Raw genomic sequence first — 26,068 nt, forward strand, 5'->3', positions numbered from 1 at the left:
TGGAATATAATAATAAAAATATGAATATTTAGTAACTTGAAAACTGTCCTCAAACCCCACCCTATATTTTTGTAACGGATTGCCACACACACACACACACACACACACACACACACACACACACACACACCTTATTCCCTTGCTTTTGAATTCACCATGAAAAGCAGATAAGCTGGACTATAAGAAATCCAGGTTGTTCATCGGATTTCTTGTGTTGCACCTGGCACTCGTCAGCTGGAACACGGTGCCTTTACCCCTTCATACATGATCACACACGGTTTGCTTCAAGCTGGGCTTTTATTTTGAAATGTAACGTCGCCGGTGCAGAGCAGACCGGCTGAAGAAGGATTACCGGGGGCTGGCTCGTCCTCGGCTGCATTAAAGCCGAAGCTACCGCAGCTGCACACACACATACACACACACACACACACATCAAAGGCTCTCCTTCTCCTCCTCGCTGCAGCTCTCGCAGACAGCGGATCAGCTGGATGGTATAACCCTCTCTCCTTTTTTTGGTATTTTTGTTTCTTCCGTTCTTTTACGCACACAGAGCGGGACATTAAACGGAAATTTCAGCAGACCACGGTAAGAACAGGCTGAATTTTTGTGTGTATGTGTGTGTGTGCAGTGTCGGGTTTGTCTGTGGGCAGGAGTACACACATAAAGGAAAATTCGTTTTATTATGCATAGTGCGGGACTTTAAGTGTGCCCAGGTTCGGCTTTATGGAGACCTGTATCTGGTTGACATGGTAATTAGCCTGAGGGGTAACATATTCCACAGTGTTTATACCAGCTTGTGCGTCCCTATAGCGAAAATGTTACGTCAACATATATATATATATATATATATATATATATATATATATATATATATATATATATATATATATATATATATATATATATATATATTTACTTATATGTGTGTGTGTGTGTGTGTGTGTGTGTGTGTGTGTGTGTGTGTGTGTGTGTGTGTGTTGATCTTCCACAGTCGCTATTCTATATCATGTCCTGTGGGGATCCAGTGTGTCCATTACATCAGGTTATAGCAACCTTGAAATGCAATGGCGTGTTTTTTCTTTCTACCTCTGCTCTCTGCGGCTTTTTGATTTTCCTTATACAGCCTCTTGCTTTTGACATGGTAATATGGATACTATGCAGCTTTCTCTTAAAATATCCCACACGATCACATCTGTGCTTCTGCGTAACGCATCGTCCTATCACCGAACAACTGCAGTCACAGACGTGATGTCCGTCCACTTGTGGGAAACATGACTGGATTCCTCTGGTCTGTGTGAGGAAAGCTGTTTTATTCGATTGTCCATCTGGACTCATTTGTTGTCTCTCTGTTTTTCTTTGCTTTTAGTCGAAGATGAAGCACTGAGGAGAGAACTGCACAGGCTCCCCCCGGTTGTGTTCATCCTGAGGCTGCAGTGAACGGAGGAGGGGGGATTGCGGTATAAGAAGGTTAATAATCGGCATCAATAAAGGTCGTCTCTTTTAGCCCGGAACACAATCGAAAGGGTGAATCTCGCCCCTGTGCGGGGGGATCGGCGGAGCAACGTGAGTGTGTAAAAAAAATTATGGCCACCCTACTGCGAAAGATCGGTCTGATCCGTCTGCACGACCGAGACACCGAGGACCCAAAGCACCACCAGGGCTCGTTAAAGGGGAGCAAAGGAAACCAGAAAAACAACACCAGCAAACACTGTCAGACCGCCAACGAGACCAACATCCTGAGCACTCCGGAGATTAAAGCGAGGAAGCTGGACCAGCACGGCAAGGACAAGCCGTCCGGCAAGGATAAGCAGGTCAGGGATGCGAAGGAAAAGCAGCAGACGGGAGGAGGTGGTGGCGGCGGTGGAGGAGGAGGAGGAGGCGTAGGAGGAGGCGGCAGTAAAGCTACCAGTGCCTCCTCGATACCACCGCTGCCGCCTCATCGGCAACACTGCACCCAGGTCCGGACGCGACGGCTGATGAAGGAGCTGCAGGAGATCAGGAGGTTAGGAGACAACTTCATCACGGTGGAGCTGGTGGAGGACAACCTGTACGACTGGAACGTCAAGCTGCATCAGGTGGACAAGGACTCGGCGCTGTGGCAGGACATGAAGGAGACCAGCACAGAGTTCATACTGCTCAACGTCACCTTTCCCGATAATTTCCCCTTCTCGCCGCCGTTCATGCGGGTCCTGACGCCCCGGTTGGAGAACGGCTACGTGCTGGACGGCGGGGCCATATGCATGGAGCTGTTGACCCCCCGCGGATGGTCCAGTGCCTACACGGTGGAGGCCGTCATGAGACAATTTGCTGCCAGCCTCGTAAAAGGACAGGTGAGGAGAAGCAGGGGCTGCTGGGTGAGGGTCCTTGCTTGGAATATCATCAACCATCTGTAGCAGATCTATTACTATTACTGATGCTGATGTTTCGTGCGTAATTGTGGCACTTTTACACGCAGGTACAGCAGCTTTTAGACTTAGAGAGAGTTTAAAATCTGTGTTCTTGGCCATTCTTTGTTTTCTAACGTAAAACAGCCTCCGCTTCAGCTTCTCGAGGCATGTTTGTCACAAAGATTGCTGAATTAGCACATTTGTCTTTTAATTGCGTCGTGGAACTACATCCCACCGAACTACAATATAATTCTATTTAAAAATAGTGTTCATTCTCTACATCCGGCCTATTTATAGCATGTTCTGTCATTTTCTGTCAATGCATGGCTGTGATGTCTTAGATCCTCACACCCCTCCTCTCTGCTGTGAGCAAACCCCTCATTGTCAATATTATTCATCTTTATGTGATTTTCCTGCGGCCATTTCACGCAGTCTCTCCTTTATGCATCAGCTCTCCGTCTGCAGTTGCGCCGTGCTCTCCCTTTTTCCTTTTCCTTTTTTTTATCACCTCCGTGATAGCACCCTTTGACAACAAAGACCCGCTCCCATGCGATGGAAAAGTCTCTTTGCATGCTCTAACGCGGTCTAACTCAACTCTGCAGTCCTGTTAGGCTTTTCTAATCTATCGTTCGCGATGGTGGGCAGGAAGATAAGTGGATGAACAAAACAGAGACGGCAGGTTGCCTGCCTAGTAGACCTGAGTGACTTAGAGTGTCTGGATTATGTAATCCTGTCAAATCTGGGTTTTTTTTACATCCTCAGTGCACCGCAGCAGCAGCTCTTCAATTCCAGCGGAAATGGCTGCTTCTCTAAACGCATCTGCCTGCTCTAACCGTTTAGTTTGAGTAGATATTCTGTTCTCCTCCCAGATAAGATTCGGTTTTTTCTTTAATGCGTTTCAGCTCTTTCATCTGTACACTCTACCCCCCCTTCTCGCTGACTCGGGCTGTTTTGGAATCAGCAGTGGGGCATTGCTGATGTATTAAACCTTATGTAAACTGTCACTGCATTGGCCTGCCCTAACCCCTTTTTGATGACATAACAAAACGTCATTCCTGAGTCATTTGTGGTCATTTAGAATCTGTCATGAAGAGAGGTCGTGAGGTCAAAAAAAGGCCTGCAGTGTGTGTGTGTGTGTGTGTGTGTGTGTGTGTGTGTGTGTGTACATCTTGATTTACTGCTTGATGAGAGGAGGTTGCAGCTCTGCAGTGTCTCCTAATTATGGTGCAGTGTCTTCCTTATCTGGCTTGCTAATGGAAACAATATTGATTAATTATTCCTGTGTGTGTGTGTGTGTGTGGTTGTGTGTGTGTGTGTGTGTGTGTGTGTGTGTGTGTGTGTGTGTGTGTGTGTGTGTCTTCTCCTCTTTTGTACATCTCCACAGGCACTCGCATGTACCCCGTCCTAGTTTTCAGAGAGGTGTAATGGTCTCTTACTCATGACAGACAGAACACACGCACACGTGTCTATAAATAACTAAACACACAGGATATATTTATTTGTCCTTGGCCACCGGTTCCCTGTAACAACAGTGATGAGGCCAGTTTAGAAGCTTCCTCCCTATTTTTAGTGTTAGAGGATACACGAATGACACGGTGCTGAGCTGAGAGTCAACAGAGATACATGTGTCTCCACCTGCAGACGTGAGGAAGCATAGACACACACACGCACACACCATCACACCAGCTGGGATGGGGGGAAATCGAGCTTAATATAGGTGTTTTTGTAATGACATCCAATTTTGTAAATGATATGTTGCTGTTTGTGTAGTAGAGTTCAGGCAGTATACCGATAGTACTATAATCCATTCTCTTGCAAGTTCTCAAAGCAGACATGCCTTTACTCTTAATTTGCAAGAAAATCTGCAGTTCCACCAAATTTTCTCTTTCTCTGGGTCACTGTGCAAAAAGTAAAGAAAAACCAAATGCAGCACACACAAAAATAAAAAGAGAACTTTGGTTTTTTTAAAAAAATATGTCTCTTTTTAAAGCAAGCAGTAAGTTTTGAAAAAGTTTTTGCATCATGTCTTCTTTTAAAGCTGTGTAAGTGTTTGGGAACTGGGGAGAACAACTGCTGTGGTTTTGACAGTGAACCGTTGTTTTCCCATTCTTGGTTAAAGTGAAGATGTCAGCTCCTCTGCAGTTCATGGCCTCCTTATTTTTTTGTTGTATAATAAGCCTTGTCCTTTCAGCTGCTCCTTTATTTCCCAAGTGGTCCCTACAGCCGATGGATTTGCATGTTTGATTTAGCACAGTTTTTATGGCAAATGCATTTCCCGATGAAACCCTGCCATTTATCAAGACTTGGGACTGGGACGAGTAGTACACTAACCTGTGACCTCTTGGGTGTTTCCTCCCATTATTTAAAAAGGGGGCCTTTTACGTGGAAGGCAAATGTGTTAACCAACTACACCTACAGGCGTGGATTGGAGGCACGTTTAACCTTTCCTGAAAAAGGATGTAATCTGGACAACAACACATATGCTCCAACACCTGATTTTGTTCCATTGTCTATCAAGGTATACTTATACTGCACTGGCAGTGTGTTTGGGTCATTGTCAGGCTGAAAACTGAAGTCACTGCCAATCAGATGAAAGCCTGGCCATTGCAACGCAAATCAAAATCTCATTTGACTTTTCCACATTCATAATTCCACCAATTTTGACAAGATTCCCAACACACACTGACTGAAATGCAGCCCCCAAACCACAACAGAGCCTCCACAATTACACATGACTCATTGTTGTCTCTCCTGACCTCTGTACATGTTGATGATGATTTGAACCAACATAGGACCTGCTCTCACTGATTTTCAGAACTGTTTTTGTGTATCATTTTAAAAAACCTCAAGACAGCCTAAACCTTCCACTTGGACCATTTCCGACCAGGCTTCAGTGAAGAGCAGATGGATGAATTGAATCCTCGTGTCCTGTGTCAGGTCTTTGCTGGATTTTTTTTTCCAGTTTCTAAGGACATGACTTTCAGATACAGTTCATCTGCTGTAGATAGTCTTTTAGGCCCGTCACTTCTTCTTTTGTCCTCTACTTACGCAGTTTTCACAAGTTTTTTTAAGGACAATACAAACTTTGTCAAGTTTTCAGCTAATAGATCTTTGGGAATCACCTTGTTGGTACAAAAATAGCATTTTATGCCTCTCAATCTGTGCTACCATTGGTATTTTTTAATAGCATTAACTAAAAAAAATTGGTACAAATTGCTGTGTTTTTAATAGCAGCAAAGTGCCTAAGGACACAATTTAAAACTGGTTCTAGACACAACGACGGTGCATTTATATCGGCCAGTGTTAGATGTCTTAACAAACAAAAAAACAAACATTCCTCTGAAAATGGTCGGATATAAGAAGTGGACTGAAAATAAGTGAAAAAGCGGCCGATGTTCAAAGAAAAGCTTTAAACGAACTTCAGAAATCCTAGAGAACTATTGCTCAACAGCTCTTTAAAAACTTATAAGAAATTCTGGCTCGTTGGAAACAAAATAAAAAGGAACAAGGGGAACAAGGGGTGTCACAGTACTGGTCATACGTACTGGATACATTTTTAAAAGTTTAGAGAATTTCTTTGTTATTTTTCACCCTGGTTTTTCAGTTGAATGAAGGATTTACCTTTACACAGTTTCCATGCTCTTGAAAAGAGGATTGGTTATTTTGCTGCCAAATTTAGTTTTAACCTGCATTATTTTAACTAAATCAGTCAAGGTTGGACAATTAATTAATTGGACTGAAGCATAATTGATAAATGATAAGAGTCTTCACTTGCAGACCTTGATTAAAGGACTATTCCAACGGTTTCACTGTTAATGTCATTTTACTAGAGATGTGGGAACCACAGGATTTTACAAAAATGTATAATTTATGAAAAAGAGCTCTCCAAGCAAGAGATATTTTACTCCGCTGTCCGTGTTAGGCTTATACAACCCTCAGATAGCACAGGTGACATCGCCAGGTTGTTTGTTTAGCCCTCTGGAATCTGAAAATGCTGTTTTCACAGAATCCGTCATCATCGCCGTGATGACAAAGCGTAACTTTGTGTGTAAAATCAGGGGAATTCCCCTTTAAAACATCCCGTCTTCTGTGATTTGCGCTCTTCCACTGCTGCCTGCATTACGTAGTGTGTGATTCTGTGCAGATTGAGGAACCCAGACTGGTGAAACTAGCAATCATTTACCCTTTACTGACCTCGCCATCAGTCCCACTGGGCTCCCCTTTGAGGATGATGTTGATGGCACTGATCCCCATTTGTTTATCCCAACACTTTTTAGCACATGTCTGTGTTATGTAATCCCCCCCCCCCCCAGGCCTCAAAGCTGCTTCCCAACATCACTGGGGCCTTCCCTGGTCTGCCCATTGACTGATCTCTATTACGCGGCAGCCACTCTACACAAGTGTGTCTCTCTCAATGAGCGAGTGCTTAGCTGAAATAGATAAACACTGACATGGCGCTGCATAGGCCCGGGGCACTCACCCAGACAGGCACACACCCATTTGATTGCCCACTGGTTCTCTCACGAGCTGACTTTTCTTTACTTCCTCTCTCCGTCCATCGTTGCCTGTGTCACACTGTGACTTTCTCCCAGATGACTGCAAGCACAATAGAGGTAATTGATACTCAATTTCCGTTTCATACTGGAGTCAAAAACCTTTAATACAGGCTTGTGCACCAGTGTACATTTCACAGTCTCCCATTCACAGACTTCCTCTTTGCGCTTTGAGTATTTCAGGCTGGCGGCTGCAGACTTTCTTTATTTCGTCTCGCACAGACACACAAAAGCAGCTCACTTGCTCACAAATTCTTCCACATAACATCCAAGCCAATCAGTTCACTTTGGGATAGCTTCTGCTCTGCCATCGATCTCCATGGTAATCTCACCTCTTTAACAATAGCCGGTTTCCTTTAACATATCCATCCAAGGAAGTAACCCGCCATTTTGATGTGGTGACAGCAACTATATGGCGGGACGCATGGATAATGAGTCTGCATGTGATTTCAAAGAGAATAACACCTCTCACCTCCCTGACAGAAGCCAACCGGAACATTATTTGTGCTTGTCAGCCTGGGTAATCTGTGTTCAGGCCTCTGGCAGCAGAGGGAAGCTGAGCAGGTTTCAGGGAGAGCTGATCAGGTGAAACCCTGTCGGTTTGTTTTACATTTTAAAGGATGTGTTGATCCATTGTCTGAGAAAAGAAGAGAATGTCCTTTAAAGTGTGTTTTTTAGTAAAAGAGAAACAGAAAACAAATCCCAAGGCAACATTGCGTATAATATCTCATCTGAGTGAGTCACCCGGTGAGTCATGCATTCAGTTCTTCAAAACAAGTGGAATGAAAAAAAATTCACCGTGATGGTAAAGTTTCTTCTACCAAAGCACTAATCAGCTTTAAAACTCACGATTGTCTTCAATCTTCAGATGAGATCAGCCGCATTCTCCTTGGTTCCAGCTGTCTGACTTCATTTCAAGTGTTTCAATATGAGATTAAATGACTTGTCATAATGGACATTTCTAATTGGGATCGATGTCAAGACTGATGAAAGTAATCGGACGAGGTTTTTTTAAACGTGTCTGCTGGAGAGACAGAGTGACAAACGTAGAGGCAAAGTGAGTGTCGCTAAGCCTCGCAGTGAAATGAGGCCACTGTTGCTACATGAATGGAAACTCTAACCCTAATCTCCAGATCATTCAGCGTTACCACCTCACCTCCTTTTAGCTATTCTTTATTGACCCAGAATAGCCGAGCAAGTATGCATGGCGCACGGTTACGGTTCACCAGATGTCAGGGGAGCTGAGAATTAATGTTGGATTTGCAATTTAGAAGTGTAGTCCTAAATTCAGCATCTTGTTTAAGGACATGACCGTTTTCACAGGTTCCAAAGGTCCATTAGGTCCCCTTTAAATTTAAATGCTGGTGATGAGGCAGAAAAAGTAGCACGACCTGATATCTTTTGGCTCCTTGAGTAAGACGGTGCTACATGGGAACACGATGTCGAATGCAAGCTCCAAAAATGAATGCTTATCTTTCTCAATGTTTTTTGCTAACACACAAATGGTAAATGGCCTGTATTTTATATAGCGCTTTACTAGTCCCTAAGGACCCCAAAGCGCTTTACATATCCAGTCATCCACCCATTCACACACTGGTGATGGCAAGCTACATTGTAGCCACAGCCACCCTGGGGCGCACTGACAGAGGCGAGGCTGCCGGACACTGGCGCCACCGGGCCCTCTGACCACCACCAGTAGGCAACGGGTGAAGTGTCTTGCCCAAGGACACAACGACCGAGACTGTCCAAGCCGGGGCTCGAACCTGCAACCTTCCGATTACAAGGCGAACTCCCAACTCTTGAGCCACGATCGCCCCTAACACAAGTTAAAAAAGCACCACAAGTACTAATCATGTAACTCATATTAACTGAAGCAACTCATAGAGGGTTTGTGTGTGTTTGTGTAGGTAAATTACTATGAAGTGTTGGCATAGTATGGCCCAACTCCTAACATATTCCCTAACAAAAATGACTGTTTATTGCAAGTACTAACTTCTAACTTCTGGTAATTTATTGCTCAGACTGTCCTGTAGTTATTATATTCACATTTATAATATATTTTTATTGTTTATATGTTGTGTAGTATGACTGGCAACGGGGTTGGGTGGGCAAGAAAATACAATTTCAAAAATCTATGCACGTCACATTTTCTTAAGCTGTCCACTGGGCTGGATTGGAGTGCTCACCAGGCTGATTCTGCCTCCGGGCTTTATGTTTGACACCCCTGCTATTAATGTTTTGTACCAATTAAAAGGAAGATAATTGGTGAGTTTCTGAGGTCTTAAAGATGCATGTTAGCATGTTTCAGTGTTTGTGCTAAGCTAAACTAGCTAGCCACTAGCTGTTGCTTCACAAACTGTATGCAGAGAAGTATTAATCTTCTTTTTTTACTCTTGGAAAGAACTCAAACGAGCCCAATTCCCAAAACTATTCAATTAAGCAGCAGACTGAAAAAGGAATACTGAAAAAAAAAGATAACGGCCACTTTGTTCAGGCTCTCAGATGTCATGTTCCTACAACAATGACAACCGTCCTTAACTGCAGAAAACTGACTCCACAGAAGCGTAGTATACCTGACGGATTAATGTTCCGGCTATGGGTGTATAATTTTTCTGCACTGCAAGCTAGTGACACTGGTATGAGTCACACCTTTGTCCAGGCTGTGGTGTCATGGCATTGAATGTCTCCCTATATATTTGTTTTTCAGCATTAAGTGAGTTGTTTCTTTTTCCATTCATCCTCCTACACAGCTTTCTTCAGGGAAGACTTACTGCCAGTAACAGAAAAGGCAGCTTTATCATTTCAGTTGACGCCTACTCTTCTTTCCTCCATATCCTCCCTTACACACACACACACACACACACACACACACACACACACACACACACATTTATTATTAGTCGTGTGAAGGAGGAAGGGCCTCAGCAGCATGGTGCCTGGTGAAAATCCTTAAGTCAGATATCACAGTGCTTTTCATTGTGCACGAGGCAGTTAAATGGCTCTTCTGACGTATATACACACTTTTTCATCATTTAGTGCCATAGGTGCTTCTGCTCCTCACTTATCTCCTCATTTCTCCGAGTACCAGAGGGTGTATTTTTACTTCTGATTGAACCTGACGTCTTAAAAGCTTTTTTTTTGCACGCCTTTAAACATTGATCTGTTGTTGGTCAACCTGCTTTCAGACTATCTGTCTTGTCAACATCCCTCCTGCGGCTGTGCATTCACCATCAACTTCATCCATGTGCATGTGTGGGCTGCGTTTCTGTCTTTCTGTGTATGGTTTGGAAAGATTTCAAAAAACTGTTTTCATAAAACGTTTGACAAGATTGCTGACAATTATGAACCTTTTGATCTGACGTTGAATATCCAGACCACAAAGTATTGATATGTGCTTCCTTTTGAAGTTTTGCAAAATTATATTCTGCTTTTTAAAAATCAAAATGAATGTGCACAGGCAAAAATTATACCATAAATCAAGGATTTTTTCATCTGCAATGAATTGGACTTGCGATAATACCACAAACAGCTGGAGGGAAATAAACTGAAAGGTTTACGTCAGTTTTCACATAGATTTTTGTTGATATTCCTAAAAGTCCTTTTTTTCCTATGTGTATTATTTATTAGATGTTGAGTTTAGTTTGCTGACATATTAAACTGTTGCATTCTGCTAATCGCGGCTTTTTTAAATTTTCTGTCATCATAAACTGAAAATCTTTTAGCTTTAAATCATTTTTTTCTTTTAACTTTGTCAAAAAAAATATGTAAATGTCTATTATGTTACAACAATCTTCTGAATTTTATCGTCAGTGTCATCAAGGCTGGTTTTGTGGCACTACACTTGGCTTGCGCATGCTTATTAAAAATGTAATGTAGAACTTTTGTCATAAAAAAAGAACATGAAAATATTTTATTTAAAAAAATAGCAGCTATCAAAATACATTGAAAGAAGAAAGCCTCTGTCTCCGTAAGTTTTATACTGCGGGAAAAAAATAGATTTGCCACCTAATGGCAAAGATCCTAGATTTAGATCATGGCTGACGTCTAATCAATAGCTTTATAGCTCTGGATCTATCCAATTTAGTGAAAAGGAATTCATAATTTGGGTGTTTCCTCTAGACAGAGAGCCAGTCAAACAAATGTACTGCATGAAAGTAGTGTCTTTGGCAGAGGCTGCACTTTAGCCATCAGAAAGTGAATACATGAGTGCAACCTTTGCCAGCAGCTTGTAAATCAATATCGCTATTTAAAAAAATCACCACACTGCCAAATTTATAATTTCTTTACATTTGAAGACACACCTTTTTAATAGTCTACATTTATGACAAAATAATATCAGAAGCACATCTTGGCAGGTACCAATAAATATTTACTTTTTGGCATTGAGTGTGAAACGGGACACAAAATAACACGAACACGTTAAATACAGTGTGAGGCTGCAGCTTAGTTTAATATAAAATATCAAACAAAACAGCAGCAAGCCTGTTTCTGTTCACAATTATGGCTAAAATATGGCTCATATATCTTGTATATTAATGTTCTCATTCTGTGACAGGAAATACTGCTGCTGGCATCACAGAGATACACAGTAGTTTTCTTTTGAAGAGCGCCAAAGGCAGAGTTACACGGAAGAGGATTAGGACCATGGGGAAAAAAACAAAGTTGGCATGTCTTTTTTTTCTTCTTTTCCAGAATTCTGAGAAAAAAGTCCGAATTCAGAATTTGACCCTTTTTTCTGACTTTAATCTCAGAATTCTGGAAAAGAAAAAAAAAGATGTGCCCACTTTTCTTTGTTTTTCCCAGAGGCCCAAATCCTCTTCCGTTGAGTTACTTTAATTAGAGGAATGGTGAAGTCACAACTTTGCCTTCATTTATTGATTAAATTAGGTTTCACATGTTGGTAACATGTAGGCATAAAAAACTGCTTGATTAGATTTAGGAAAATGTTGTGATTTGGGTTCAAAATATGTAGTTGTTTTAATATCTGTTTTGTCCAATAAGTTATTTGAGTTTTTTGATATAAAATGCGACAGACGTGCATACCAACACTGTCAGTAAAACACATCAAATGTTTAAGGAGCTTGCAAAGAAAAGCGTCTGGACTTCTTTAAGTTGCTTGAAGACGTTTCACCTCTCATCTGAGAAGCTTCTTCAGTTCTAAGGTCAAATGGTGGAGAGTCCCAGATTTAAACCTAGTGGGAGTATCCCCCCACAAAGGGACAAAAGGACCCCCTGATGATCCTCTAATCGCCTGAGCCAAGGTGTGAAACTGGGTGTGGGTCCCAATCAGCCAGAGTTTCGCCTTGTCTTGCAGCTTCAACTGATACCAAAATGTGAAAATGTTCAATAAAATCACCAGTAGCCACCGGTTTGCTATTTTTGGTTTTTGTTTGGTCTGTTTTTTTTTTTCAATAATGTTGCTTTCCTGTTTTACTTGTGTGACTGAGCAATTAGCTCTAAACTAGGAGGTAATGTTTAAGCTAAGTGTGTCCCGTTTGGATGCTTTTTCGGTTAATTTTATTTAAATTTGGTGCATGACATGAGCCCTTGTTAGTAGTGTTCCCAGCATATTTTCATTTATTTATTAAAATGTCGATATTTGGTGTCTCAGTATACAAAATAGCCACACAAAATACTGTGTTATTATGCTATATCAAGTTTTTTTCCCCCCAGCTCTAATACCAAGACAATTTAAAGTTTTGCTACACCACTATCATGGTGTCGCTCACTGAAATTAAATTACACAACACTAATGTCTGTGTCCATCATGCCTGAAACGACAAACGTCATGTGTTCAGACTCCTCATTAGTCGGCTGTTTAATTGCTTCTGTATTTTACTAATCTTTTACACATGGAGCTAACCTTGTCCCCCACCCTTTCCTTTTCCTTTGTTTCTTTATCTGTCGCAGGGCCGTATATGTAGGAAAGCCGGAAAATCTAAGAAAGCTTTCAGCCGCAAGGAAGCCGAGGCTACCTTCAAATCCCTGGTGAAGACCCACGAGAAGTACGGCTGGGTGTCTCCGCCCGTCTCTGACGGCTGAATGCCCCGGCACCGTCCCTCCGACCCCCGCGCTAGCCGGACAAACCCAGCTAGCCCCGACACGCAAAACGACACACCACGCTAACTCAACAATCTCTCATTTTCACCTTTTGCTGTTTCACTCAAGATTTTATTTTATTTTTCTGGTTTTATGTGTTATTTAATTATTTTTGTTATTTTGGATTTTGATCACCATCTCCAGAAGAGCTGACATCCATTCATCGCCGTCACTCCACCTACACCTAGAAAACAACTTTTGCTTCACCTCCCTCTCACCCAGGGATTCTTTCCCCTGTTTAGGAAAGACCTGAGAGGGCAGTGTTTGCTTGCGAGTGTGTGGGTGGGTAGGTGGGTGGGTGGGTGGGGGTGTGTGTGTGTGTGTGTGTGTGTGTGTGTGTGTGTGTGTGTGTGTCGCTGCATTGGACATCCGCTGGGAGTGTGTGCACGTGCATCGGAGTGTGCTCTACTGTGGGTGGATTTTTTTTCTTTTTTGAAATGCACACGCATGCATGTGCAGTGGGACAAATCGGACAGTGTGGACTTTTCCACCCATGTGAAAGACTACTGAATGAAGGAGACTCATCTCCCTCTCCTGTCCTTGCAATCCCGCCCCCATTCTCCCCTCCCTTTTCCATCCCTCATTCCTTTCTTCTCTTGAACTGGCATTACGTCCCGCCATCTCTCTCTCTGTAGCTGTCGGGTCATTTACATATAAATGAAGCTGTTAATGTTTTATAGAAGGGCAGCGCACTGACGTTTAAACTCACTCATTCGCACCTTCATTTCCCCTTTCTTTTGACTGTGCCGTTGCTCACAGTTCAACGCAACATGAAGATTGTAATTTACATGGAGCTGTGCTCTCTCTTTCTCTCTCGCTCTCTCTATCTGTTTCTTTCTTTAGCTCGCTTTGTTTCCTTCTCTCCATCTCTTGTGGCTAAATTTAGAGCTCACTGTTGCGTAGATGGATATTGATTTTTAATGGAGAAAAAGAGTCACATGCTGCTTTATGCAGTAACTACTGTATGTATGATAAATAGAATGACACTCAGTCACCTCTCTCTCTCTCATGTTCTTGTTAGTGTGTGTGTGTGTGTGTGTGTGTGTGTGTGTGTGTGTGTGTGTTTAGGAGAGGAATGAAGACTATAATTCTCGCGATTTAGATACCAGATGGTACAGCTGAAGGCTAGACCTCAGTACGTGTGTGTATGTGTGCGCGTTTGAGTAAGGGAGACAACACTTAACAGAGAAAAATATGATTTACTGTGAATGACACTAAGACTTGAAGGGAGTGCTGGCTTTTTGCTAGATTACCTGCCTTCTTGTCCCGCCGTCGACGTCAGCTCCCGATTGTTATTAGCGTAAAACACGCGTGTAGCTGTGACCAAATATCTGCGCGCACACAGCCTCGTCTCTCTATTGGATGCTAGCGATGGAGAAAAGGTCGGCAGAAAATACGCTTTGCCTCGCCCAGACGTTTTGCACAGCTCACACACTTGGAGCGTACACCTGCGGCCTTCGGCGGTAACACCTAGAAATGAAGACAGACAGGATGGCGTGCTGGGGTGGTGCTTTAAATTGAGAGCCCGCCGGATTGATGTCTGCTGAAAGCAAGAGACCGAAGGCAGGAGAACAGAGGGATGGGAGGCAATCGCGAGAGCTTTGATCACCGCCGCCTGCTTCTTGGAAATGTCAGGTGGATTGAAAATGTCCGAAGACGGCCGTGATTACTTAAGAGGCATAGAGCTCCAACCTTTTTAAAAGGACTTAGTATATATCTACTGTTAACTGTACGGCTGCAACAGCGTCGGTCTCAATCAGCTGAGGGGGCCCGCTAGCCGCAGACTAGCTATCTCTCCATTCTGTCCAGTGAGCTCTGTTTGTTTTGCTTGCCGCCAGTTAAATGTCAGAGGGAAGGCTGCTAATTGGTCTGACATTTCAGCAGAGCGTCATTAGAGGAGACCGCGAGGGCACATGGATGGACGATGTCAGAGCTCCCGCTCGGCTCTGACATTTTGTCATTTTCTTCTCCTGCCTTAATTTTTGGAGGGATGGGGGTTTGGCAAGGTGAAGGCAGGCAGGTGAGGGGTACTGGAGCCAGCTCCCAGCTCAGCGGTCCTCGACCATGGGATTTTCAAAAATCGCAGAGCCATCTGCGATTCGGATCAGGTCATATCTCGTCCCGACGCTCCCTTCGAGTCGCGGTCGACAGCAAGTCTGGGTTTGAGTGCACGTGTGAGCACATATGTGTGTCACACTCCCATCATGAAAAAAAAAAATTAATAAAGAAACAGAAACATCACCATCACCATCTGGTATGTGATCATGTACGAAAGCGCGTTAGTCCTCTTTTGAATTTGGCTAGTCATTTCAGGGTCGGTCGTATAGTGATCTCTCGGCTTTGTCAGCAGAGAAAACTGTAAACTGAATTATTATGACAAAATATCTCAAACAGCTGAGTGTTTGCTGGTTTCAAGAGAATACTTTTGTGATATAGTTTAGATCGGTAGTTTGCAGACACTAACTGGGTGAACTGATTATGTTGTAATATATCTGCATGTGATGTGATTGGTAGCTAGCTACTGTATCTCTTTTTTTTTTCAAGAAAAGTGAGGAAAAATATGGGGAAAAAAACAAAAAAATGCAAATGCTTCTCTTTTCTTGGTATATATTTTTTCTCTCTCTCTTTTTGGTTCTGTACTGTATGTATTTTTCTTTTCTTTCTAAGCGTCCTAAAAATGTCACATTGTGTTATATGAATGTTTGTGTTTTAATTTATTTGTGGTTTGCCAAAATGAAGATTTGAAGCATGTTGCAGGTACTGTCACAAGAAAACGAGAAGAAAAAAAAAACCTACTAAGAATGATAGCCTATGTATTTGTGTGATCAGAGATTTGGGGAGGGGGCTGGGGTGGAGGGTACAGGCAGCAAAGAAGGACAGAAGGCAGTGAAGCCTCGAGATTATAAAGGGAGTATTTTTGGGAGTGTGTCAAAGTGGAGTCAAGAAAGTGACATGGTGCTCCCTTGAATACTTTCTGGTGCCCTCCATGATGTCACTACTGTCCCTTTCCCCATTGATCCTGCTCTCTAAACAGCGATTTGGTTTGTGGGTAATGCAGTCAACACAAACATCTGAAGTCCCACGAGTCACAGATCGGAGCTCAGTGTGACCTCCCTATGCTTCAAATCAAACTTCTTAAGGGAATCTGACCTGTGATGAGTTACCCTGGGTCACTTCGTCCCACTTCTGACTTGAGTGTTTAGTCCAGACCGAGGTCTTACAAGTTCAAAAAGGTGAAAGGTCATTGCAAGACCAAACAGGAATGTGCAATAAAAGTTACAGCTTATTCAACCTCTGCTGATTTGTTGGTTTGTTTTTTGAGCTAATGTCACATCTGGGAGCTTTCTTAATGTCCCTGCTATGCTCTCAAACATCCTAAAGACACACTTCCATCTGCTGTGTCCTCAGCCTGGCCCCTGCATTGGCCTACTTTCATTTACTGCAGCTGACATTCATGGTAAGGACAGACTGTAATCACCCATCCTTGTCTCCTCGGCTAGTTCCTAGACACAGTGTTCCCTCTGTATGGCCAAGTGTGGTTACCCGCATATGGCGGGTAGTGGACATCTGTAGATGGATGTGTTAAAGACAGTGCAAAGTTTGTTTAAGGTGAGATGGTTAAAAAAATCTTTTTATTTATTTACTTTTTACACTGGATCTCATTCCTGATCATTAGTTGTGATAATGATCAGAAATTGCACTTCTGGGCTTATGACAGTAAGACCATAAAGCAGAAGTGTTAGCCAAATTCAAATTAACCGTAAAATCAGACCTAATTCGCTTATCATTACAATTTTGCTGCCTGGGTTTGACCTCTTGTACTCTACCTATCGTAGCTGTGCAGCCACGTTTTCTTAGCAGTGATAAAATAATAGCATTCCTATCTTTGGTGTGTTCACGTTTACTTTCTCTTACAAAGAACGTAGAAAGCACAGCTAAGCAGAGCAAAGACATTAATTAAAAAGAGTGAGTTAAAACCCCATGTAAAACAGCTGATCTATTGCAATAATCAATAACTAATACAGCACAACTAGTTCAAACAAACAGGAAATGTTACTCATTTTAGCTGATTTCAACTCTTTTTCAAAATATTTATTCCACAAATTTTATATAAATATTCATGGTGTATTTCAATTCAGATACTTATTTCAGTAGATTTTTTTATGTACTACACCATGTATGGTGTATTTTGACTATGTAGAGCTTCAAATCAAACATAGCAAATTTTGCAATTACCAGAACTTTGACTGTCATGGTAGTTAGTTGATTTTCGGGAAAATTTGCAACTTGCCAAGCCTTTAACTGCACATGATGCTCACTTTGTCCACAATGAAGATGATAATTTTAATACAAAAACACCCAACCCAGTGTAATGTGTGGTTGTACCTTCAATAACAGAAAACAGGCTTGTCACTGTTAGCTTGCTAGCTAGCTTCGGTACCAGATGCAGCAGGAAGATGTTTCTTTCTGCTGCATCTGAAAATTGGTTGGCGGTCTCTCTATTTCCACTACGTAGACAAGATAGTAGCAGCTGAGGTTACCATTAAAAGTGTATAGCCTTTCACGCTTGGCTTTTTTACTGCATATTGTAGTAATCATACAGAGAGTAGCCATAGTCGTTAGCATTTATACATTTAGAAATATTATCTTAACTATGGAAGTATGTGAGTTCACACAGCTAACTAAACTATGGCTGTATCCCAATTCAGGGTCTGCAGCCTCAAAGTATGCAGCCTCAACGATCCTCAAGGGCCAACTTTGCAGACATGTGGCGAACAGTAATGTTTTAATGTTCTTCGTTATTAAACATTTGCACATAAATAAATGACATAATATTCAGTACTTACTTAAAGTTTACTCTTCGGGTGCCCCTCTTCCACCGTTTTTTTCAGCAAAATTATCCACACCCACCGCTGCGCTATGCATTCTGGGATATGTTGGGCCACGAAGTCTACACCGCCACGTCCTTGAAATTCAGGGAAATGAAGGACGCATTTGAGGGCCGCATTTCGAGCAGCCTTCAAATTGGGACAGCCTTCGTTGCGTCGCTGTGACGTAATCGGTCTTAAAATGCGGCCTTTAAGGCTGCAGACTAGGGCTGGGTATCGTCACTGATTTCTAGAATCGATTCAATTCCGATTCACAAGGTCCCGAATCGATTCGATCCACGATTCGATTTAATTCGATTTAATTCGATTCGATTCGATTTAAATCTGGGAAATTTTGACAGTCAGAAATATTATAATTCAGATCAGTACATTTACATATTTTTGTATCAATAAAAAGGAAGCTGACACTCGCAAGACTTTATCAAAGGTGTGAGCGTCACAGCAGATGCTTTTGTGTCAAAGTATAGCTGAAGATAAAACACAGAAAAACATGAAGGTGATTTTCCTGGCCTGGGATTTTATAAAAATATTCTGCAGTACATCAAAAACGAAAGAAAACCATTAATCAACATATGAACATTACCTCTGAAGTTACAGCGGTTTTATTAGAGACACGGTTAAGCGTTTTGCATTTTGAATAATTTTAAAAAGTTTAAATTTATTCAGTATTGAACAGCAGAAATGAGGTTTTCTTTTCGGAAGAATGTAAAAGGGAAAAAAACAGCGGCTGACAGCGCTGTAAACAACAGTAGACTTGTCAGTGCGCCCCAGGGTGGCTGTGGCTACAATGTAGCTTACCATCACCAGTGTGTGAATGTGTGCGTGAATGGGTGGATGACTGGATATGTAAAGCGCTTTGGGGTCCTTAGGGACTAGAAAAGCGCTATATAAATACAGGCCATTTACCATTTACCATTTGTGTAACAAGCAAGCGAATAATGAAGAAAGGGAAACTGTTCTTGAAGTACAGAGAGAGAGAGAGAGAGAGAGCTGTGCATCGCGGTGGAAGCAAAACAGTAAAAGTCAGAGTGAATTCATGACGATGTTTATGTGAAGCGTTTGGATCTTCTTCTGCTGCTGGTTCGGTCAATATTGTTTGGAGAGAGATCAAACTAACAGCTTTAGAATCGGCTCATAAAGGGCGTGAACACAAAGCGCGGACCCGCCGACAGATCAGAATCAGCGAGCTGTCGGCTTTCAGCCCCGACCGTGAGAAAGGCGACATCTCACTGATTCTGATCCGCGGGTTGCGCTGTGTGTTTAAGTCTGTGCAGAATCCGTGTACCTGCTCTCATTTACTGTCTTAACTGTTTGGTGGTTCTTGAAATTTTGTGAGATGTCACCAGAGATTCTGGCATTTCGGGCAAAATAAATTTATATTAAAAAAAAAAAAATCGATTCAGGATTTTAATGAATCGATTTTACGTTATCCAAGCCAGAATCGATTTTAATCGATGAATCGATTATAAAAACCCACCCCTACTGCAGACCCTGAATTGGGATACAGCCAAGGTGACTTTCTTTTGATGTACCTGCACTAACTTTTCTCATGACAGACAGACCAGAGAAAGCACAGGTGTAAAATGTATGATTGTTGAATTCAAGTTAGCTTTTTGAGTTTGAGGATTCTGGATTCTTATGATAGATATAAGTGGAATCAGTCATACCAGCCAGTTATTTATTCCATATTTAGCAGTGAGTCTGTCACGGCTGCCGAGGCGAGCCGTGTGGATTTAGAAGGAGGACCCAAGATGCAGGCAGTGGATGAGATACCGGTGGTTTTATTTACAGAGGTGTAGTGGCAAACAAACAGTGGGGCATAACAAACAACTAAAGACACCTAAACTGGGAGAACTAAAAATAACAGACCTGGGAGCATATGACAACGGATGATGAATAGCAGAGAGACGCAGACGAGGAACAGGACACCGTGGAACACAGGGTAACAGACTGACACGGAGTTACACAGACGAACCGGCAACAGGCAGGAGAACACACAGGGCTTAAATACACACACCAGTAATCAGGGGATGAGAGACAGGAGGGCAACACAGCTGGGAGGAATCTGGGCTGACGGGACAGGGGAAACGTAAACTGATCACACTCACATACGACACGGACCTTCACAATAAAACAGGAAACTCAGATACATGGAACCAGACAAGACATTGAACTAAACAGACAGATTCACAAACAGATGGGGAGACACCATAGACAGACAGATACAGACGCAGACTCAGAGGCAGATCGAAAATAACACAGAACTTAAACAATCATCTAGAAAATGATAACAAACTAAAAGCGCTGGGTCACCGACCCAGGACCATGACAGAGTCAAACAAAACTTTGTCATGTCATTAAGTTACGTGTGAGCTATTTACGTCAAATGACATGTGAAACAAATGCTGTGAACTAAACATAGCATTTGCAGAGGGATGATGAAATTAATGAAACATATGAAAATCAAAACAATTGTGATTTATGAAATGAAAAGACTGATATTTAATTTTCCTGAAACTATCTTTTTTCATGCGTATCTATATGTTTTTGTGTACAAGAAAAAGAACAGAGAGGTATCTGAGGAAATGAGGAGTAAGTTCAAGCTGAAGTATAAAAGGCCATTTCACGGATCTTAGTGAACCTGGATATATCCATAAAATTAAAACTGACCCCAGACTGAGCAGGGTGAGAATTTGATTGGTGGAAAAAGAAAAAAACAAAAGATACAAAATAACTTCCAAGATCATGTTACAAATGCTTTCTCAATAAAAGTGGACAGCATAGAGGAAAAATGCACATTGACAAACAATGATGCTTCCAGAAACCACAATGCATTCCTGTGCGTTGAACACGGTGCCCTGAATAACTGCAGAGCACACTAAAATTTGTACATTATCAAGGTGATCTGTAGTGAAATACCCTAGATCTGTCTCAGCTGCAGGCCAATTCTCCATCAACAGAATAATGACGTAAAGTATGAATTTATAAAAACGCAACATTAGATTTCGAGTCCTGATTGTAATCGGACCAAACGTGTATGAAAAAAACTGAAACTTTTTTTTTTTCCTTATTTCTTTCCTGTTTTTAGTTGAAGCTTAGAGGTTAGCTCCAAAACCAAATTAGACCCCATAGCTCCCTTTTTAAAATGCCCAACTTTACAATATTGCAAAACATGTTTAGAGGCCTGACACAAGCAAGATTTCATTTTTTATAATGTCTAATTTCACCCTTTGTAACAACTGCATATGGGTGCATTTCATTAAAACTCAGTATCGTGTGTCTGGATCTTGATAAGGCTTATATTTAGGGCCACTTTGATTGGCACCCTTGCCAAACAGCTGTCTGCCGGGTCTCACCTCAGCTCATTGAAGTCACTAAAGTGGACCTCTTGGTACCTTCTGGAGCATTTTAATGCAAGGTAATATTGCCTTCAGACCGTTCCACACATTTTCACAGAATTCTGGTAGTACTTTGATGCCAAACACTAATTAGCATGGATGTTTGTCTGTGTGATCTTTTCATCCAAATATGGCCACTTCTGGCTACAAAACACCAACATAAATCCAGACATACAGGAAACCAACAATCCACTGCTTGACCTGCCAACATGGGGTTTGCATTACACAAAACCCAAAGTGTCAAATTGTCACATGATGTGCAAGAGCACAAAAAATGAAATCACACCTGCTGATTTATGCAAATTGACAAGAACTAAATGAGCACATATATGCCTTATACTCACACACTGCTATCATCGTTACTGACATATAGTGGTTAATTGATCCCTCAGCTCTCTTGTTTTTGTCTGGTTGATATTTCCCCACTGCTCATTAGTCTGAGGGAAACACATTGGAGCGCACAGATCAGAGAGAGCTCGCACAATATTGATGACACGATGCTGAATACTCTGAGGACACAGAGGCGAGCAAAGGAGCTTAATTTTCTGATTAGTTAACACCGCGAACGTCCAAAATGTACGTGTATGTGTTTGAGCGCACTCCTGCTTGAGTGACAAAAACAAAAAGACAAAAACATTCATTATTCAGCCGCGAGACAAGAAGACTGAATCCCCTGAAGGTTACCTTGACACAGAAAACATTCAAAACAACCTCAGCCAAGCTCGGAGACAAAACAAAAAGGAGAAAGAGAGAGAGGGGTGTTTGTGTTATTTGTAAAGGCAGCGTGCAACAAGCTAAAGTAACACCATGAAAATCTGGACGCTGCAGCTGTTTTCATGGTTTAACTCGTCTGAATGAGATTTTAATAGGAGGAAGGACACAGTGATAAGCTGTTTTATATGGGTGGTGTCACAGCTTTGTTTAGGCTTATGGGTGCAGTGCAATGCGGTCAGCTCTTCATCTTTGACTGTATCAGCCAGTTTAGTGCTGCCGTCTTCACCATCATTATGACCTTACGGCAAGCTTTCGCCATTCTTCTCTCGTTTCTCTCGTGATGGTAACACTGCTGAAACAGTCCAGCCACATACTAGTTTACCTTGCTTTTCTGTGTGAACATAAATCTTTATGATAAAGTGGGAGAAGAGGATATATCGCTGCAATAAGGATAGTGGAATATAGTTATGTTAGAAAAAAAAAAGTTTGCTTCTCAGTATGAAGAAGGCTTTTATCTGTTTTATTTAAAGCTCTTTTATGTATACTTCATGTATAAGTGTAACCTAAATATATACACGAAATCAATTTCCAGGCCAGTATAGGAATAGAAGTAGCAGCTATGCAAACTAAGCACAAAAAGTAAGGAAATTTGTGTTTGGTTGATATTTTCTGTGTTGCAAAAATGCTTCCTGGAAATAATCTTAAATAGAACTACAATTATGATCTGCTGTATCAGTTGAGGGTTATGAATTATGTGACTAATTTGAGAGAAAGAAAAAAGAAAGAAGATTAAGATTAATCTGATAGTCAAAGGAGCTTGCAAAGAAAAGCGTCTGGACTTCTTTAAGTTGCTTGAAGACGTTTCACCTCCCATCCGAGAAGCTGCCTTTCCTGGACTGCGCTGTGCACATTGAAGAGAATGGCAACCTCAACATCGAAGTTTACCGGAAGCCCACACAGTGCAGCGAGGAATGCCCAGACCTCTACATTGGAGAGACCAAACAGCCACTTCACAAGCGCATGGCACAACACAGAAGAGCCACCTCCACAGGACAAGACTCAGCAGTCCATCTGCATCTAAAGGTCAAAGGTCACTCTTTTGAGGATGCCAATGTTCACATTTTGGACAGAGAGGACAGATGGTTTGAAAGAGGAGTGAAAGAAGCCATCTATGTCCACTGTGAGCGACCATCTTTGAACAGAGGCGGTGGTTTACGACACCAACTCTCTGCCATCTATAATCCAGTTTTGAGATCCCTTCCCAGACGCCTTAACGCCCACTCACATCCTGGGCCATCTGCCCTCAGGAAATCGCATGATAAGGTGGGGCCAGGTTTCACAATGAACACACCCGAAACTCTGGCTGATTGGGACCCACACCCAGTTTCACACCTTGGCTCAGGCGATTAGAGGATCATCAGGGGGTCCTTTTGTCCCTCTGTGGGGGGATACTCCCACTAGGTTTATATCTGGGACTCTCCACCATTTGACCTTAGAACTGAAGAAGCTTCTCAGATGAGAGGTGAAACGTCTTCAAGCAACTTAAAGAAGTCCAGATGCTTTTCTTTGCAAGCTCCTTTGACTATGATGACCTGGATGACTGAGAACCTTCACAGACATTAATCTGATAACTTCACTCCCATTATTAATGATAGGTTTGTAGCTTGAACCTATTCGCTGGAACGTTGAAGACAATCTAATTACACAGCAAAGCAAGACACGAAGTAGGCAAAGTTCTTCATGTTTCTCGTGCACGGGAGAGAACCGGACAAACGCTGTTCCTTCACTTGACCCCAGTTGCTCTCGTCCGCTCCCCCGTAACACTGCTCTTTTATTGAGGTTACATGAATATGCATAGGTTCATTAACATACGACGTATACATACACACAAAGAGTACCTTGCCTGTGCGTTGGGTAAGTGTGTATGTGTGGGGTCAGAGTGTGACCCCATAAATGACTTCCCTAAACCTGCTGGTCTGGAAGTCCAGCAGTTCATCTAAACAAAAGGCACTTAGACTAAAACAGATATAGATACGTTTATCCTACCATAAAACAATAAGAGAAGGTACGACCTCTCCCATGCTCCCAGAGTGCTCTGGAATGCACAAAGTTTACAGACTATTAAGGATCAAACCTCTACCAATCTACAACTAATTATAAAACTCTAAGCCTATATAAGTAGATATTTCTAAGCATAAATGACAATCAACAATACAAAACCTAACAAGTACCAGTAGACACTCCTGATGGTGTAACTGAAGAGGCTGTGTATACTCAGTAAACTGCACTTTCCTCGATCTCACACAGTCCTGACTTAGCCATCCCATCTGGAACTCTATCTTATGCTTGGGGTTAGCATCTTGCCCAAGAATATTTGGCATGCAGACTATATCAAACCACCAACCTTCCCATTAGTAGATGACCTGCTCTATCTTTTTAAGATACTGTTCACTGCTGTAGATAGTTTTTTTAGGCCTGCTACTCATTCTTCTTCTTTAGTCCATCTGGCTGTAGTTCAGGAGATATAACCAGTCATCTACTAAATGCATGGTTGGTTGTGTGATCCCTGCCTCTCCAGTCTGCCTGCCAAAGTATCCTTAAGCAAGACAAACCTATGTTTGAACCCTGTGTTGCTCTCAGATGTGTTTGTGGGACTGTGAATGCTAGATAGAAAGCACATAGGTGTAGAAAAAATGTCTTGTATGACTATGGGTGAATGAGGCATGTCAAGTGTATAAAGTGCTTTGAGTGCTTGAGTAGAAGAGCGTTACATAAGAACCAGTCCATTTACCATTTACAGTTCAATTTCCCCAAATTTTTAACGGACACATCATACACACCATATTTCAAGTTTTCAGCTAATAGATTTTTGGGAATCATCCTGCTGGCACAAGAATACCTGTTATGTTTTGCATTTTTCAAAGATTCATCTAAAGAAAAGGAAATGATTCAACAAACAAACAAAAATATTCACCTGGAAATGATCAGGTACAAGGACTGGACTGAAAATGGGGGAAGAAGCAGCCCATGTCCAAAGAAATTCTTCAGACCTTCAAGTCTTCAAAAAGCCCGGAAAACCATTGTTAAAGACTGCTTGGAAGTTGAATATAAAAAAATGAGGGTAGACTCAGGACTTTTGCAGAGTGTTTTAAGTCACTCTGTGTGGTCTGCAACTAACCTGATACCACATATTAAATTATTTAAATTACACTCATATGAAGTATCTGGATCATCTATTAAACATTTTTTTTATCACCAGTTTACTTTGATCAAAGTGTGTTTGCCTCTAACTTTAACAACTTGATGACTCGTGTATGGTTTTGTTTTTTGGTTTTGATGATTTTCCAAGTTGTTCTGACTTGAGGGAAGCCAACATATTTTTTCAATTTTTTTTTGACAAATACTCCTGTTAACAAACCATTAAAACTCTAAAAGATTGATTCTGTTCATCTGGACGAAGCGTTTTCAGTGGGAGAAACGTTTCGTCACTCATCCAAGTGACTTCTTCAGTCTCAGCTGACTGCAGGTTTCTCCAATCTTATAAACAGTACATTTACATAATGACTGAAACCAGCCCACTGAGGAACAATGGGCTGGGAGGTCACCTTCATCATAATTATGCAAATTCTCATGACCATTGATCAACAACCACTGATCAAAGACCACTAATCAATGGCCATGAGTACCATTCACAGAGAGTTGGGGAATGGCTGCAATCACAGCATTGTACGATGGTGACAGATGTACCCTTAGGCCCCCTCCTCGATTCAGGAATGGTCTTTCCCTTTTCACGTAAACCATTAAAACATCTCCCTTTGTATAATCTGTGAATCTCTCTGATCTATAATTAAAACAGGGATAAAAGCCGACTGATAGCACAGTTGTCTCTTTATCCCAAGTGTGGCAGCAACCTCACAAAGTGACGGGTTACAAAAGTCAAGAGGTGCATGACCTGCAGAGTTTGCAAAGTACCACACAGGGTTTATATAATGGCACTAAGCTCACACTTCAGCCTCTACCTGCACCAA

The 26,068-nt window shown here is 41.9% G+C and overlaps 1 protein-coding gene across 2 annotated transcripts; it reads left to right on the forward strand.

The window, feature by feature from the left end:
- The first annotated feature begins 1,583 nt into the window (after positions 1 to 1,583).
- Positions 1,584 to 12,982, forward strand: ube2ql1 (ubiquitin conjugating enzyme E2 QL1). Of its 2 annotated transcripts, XM_085378806.1 has the most exons (3): positions 1,584 to 1,848; positions 1,891 to 2,330; positions 12,851 to 12,982. In XM_085378806.1, the coding sequence occupies exons 1-3, from the start codon at positions 1,584 to 1,586 to the stop codon at positions 12,980 to 12,982; spliced, it is 837 nt and encodes a 278-aa protein (XP_085234932.1). The 2 variants fall into 2 exon arrangements, with proteins under 2 accessions (XP_085234932.1, XP_085234931.1); XM_085378805.1 differs by having other exon boundaries at positions 1,584 to 2,330.
- Positions 12,983 to 26,068: the final 13,086 nt, after the last annotated feature.

Source organism: Diplotaxodon limnothrissa, linkage group LG18 (genome assembly GCF_057381915.1).
Source record: "Diplotaxodon limnothrissa isolate DT_005_m linkage group LG18, D_limnothrissa_male_GT1.1, whole genome shotgun sequence".
NCBI classification, from domain to species: domain Eukaryota; kingdom Metazoa; phylum Chordata; class Actinopteri; order Cichliformes; family Cichlidae; genus Diplotaxodon; species Diplotaxodon limnothrissa.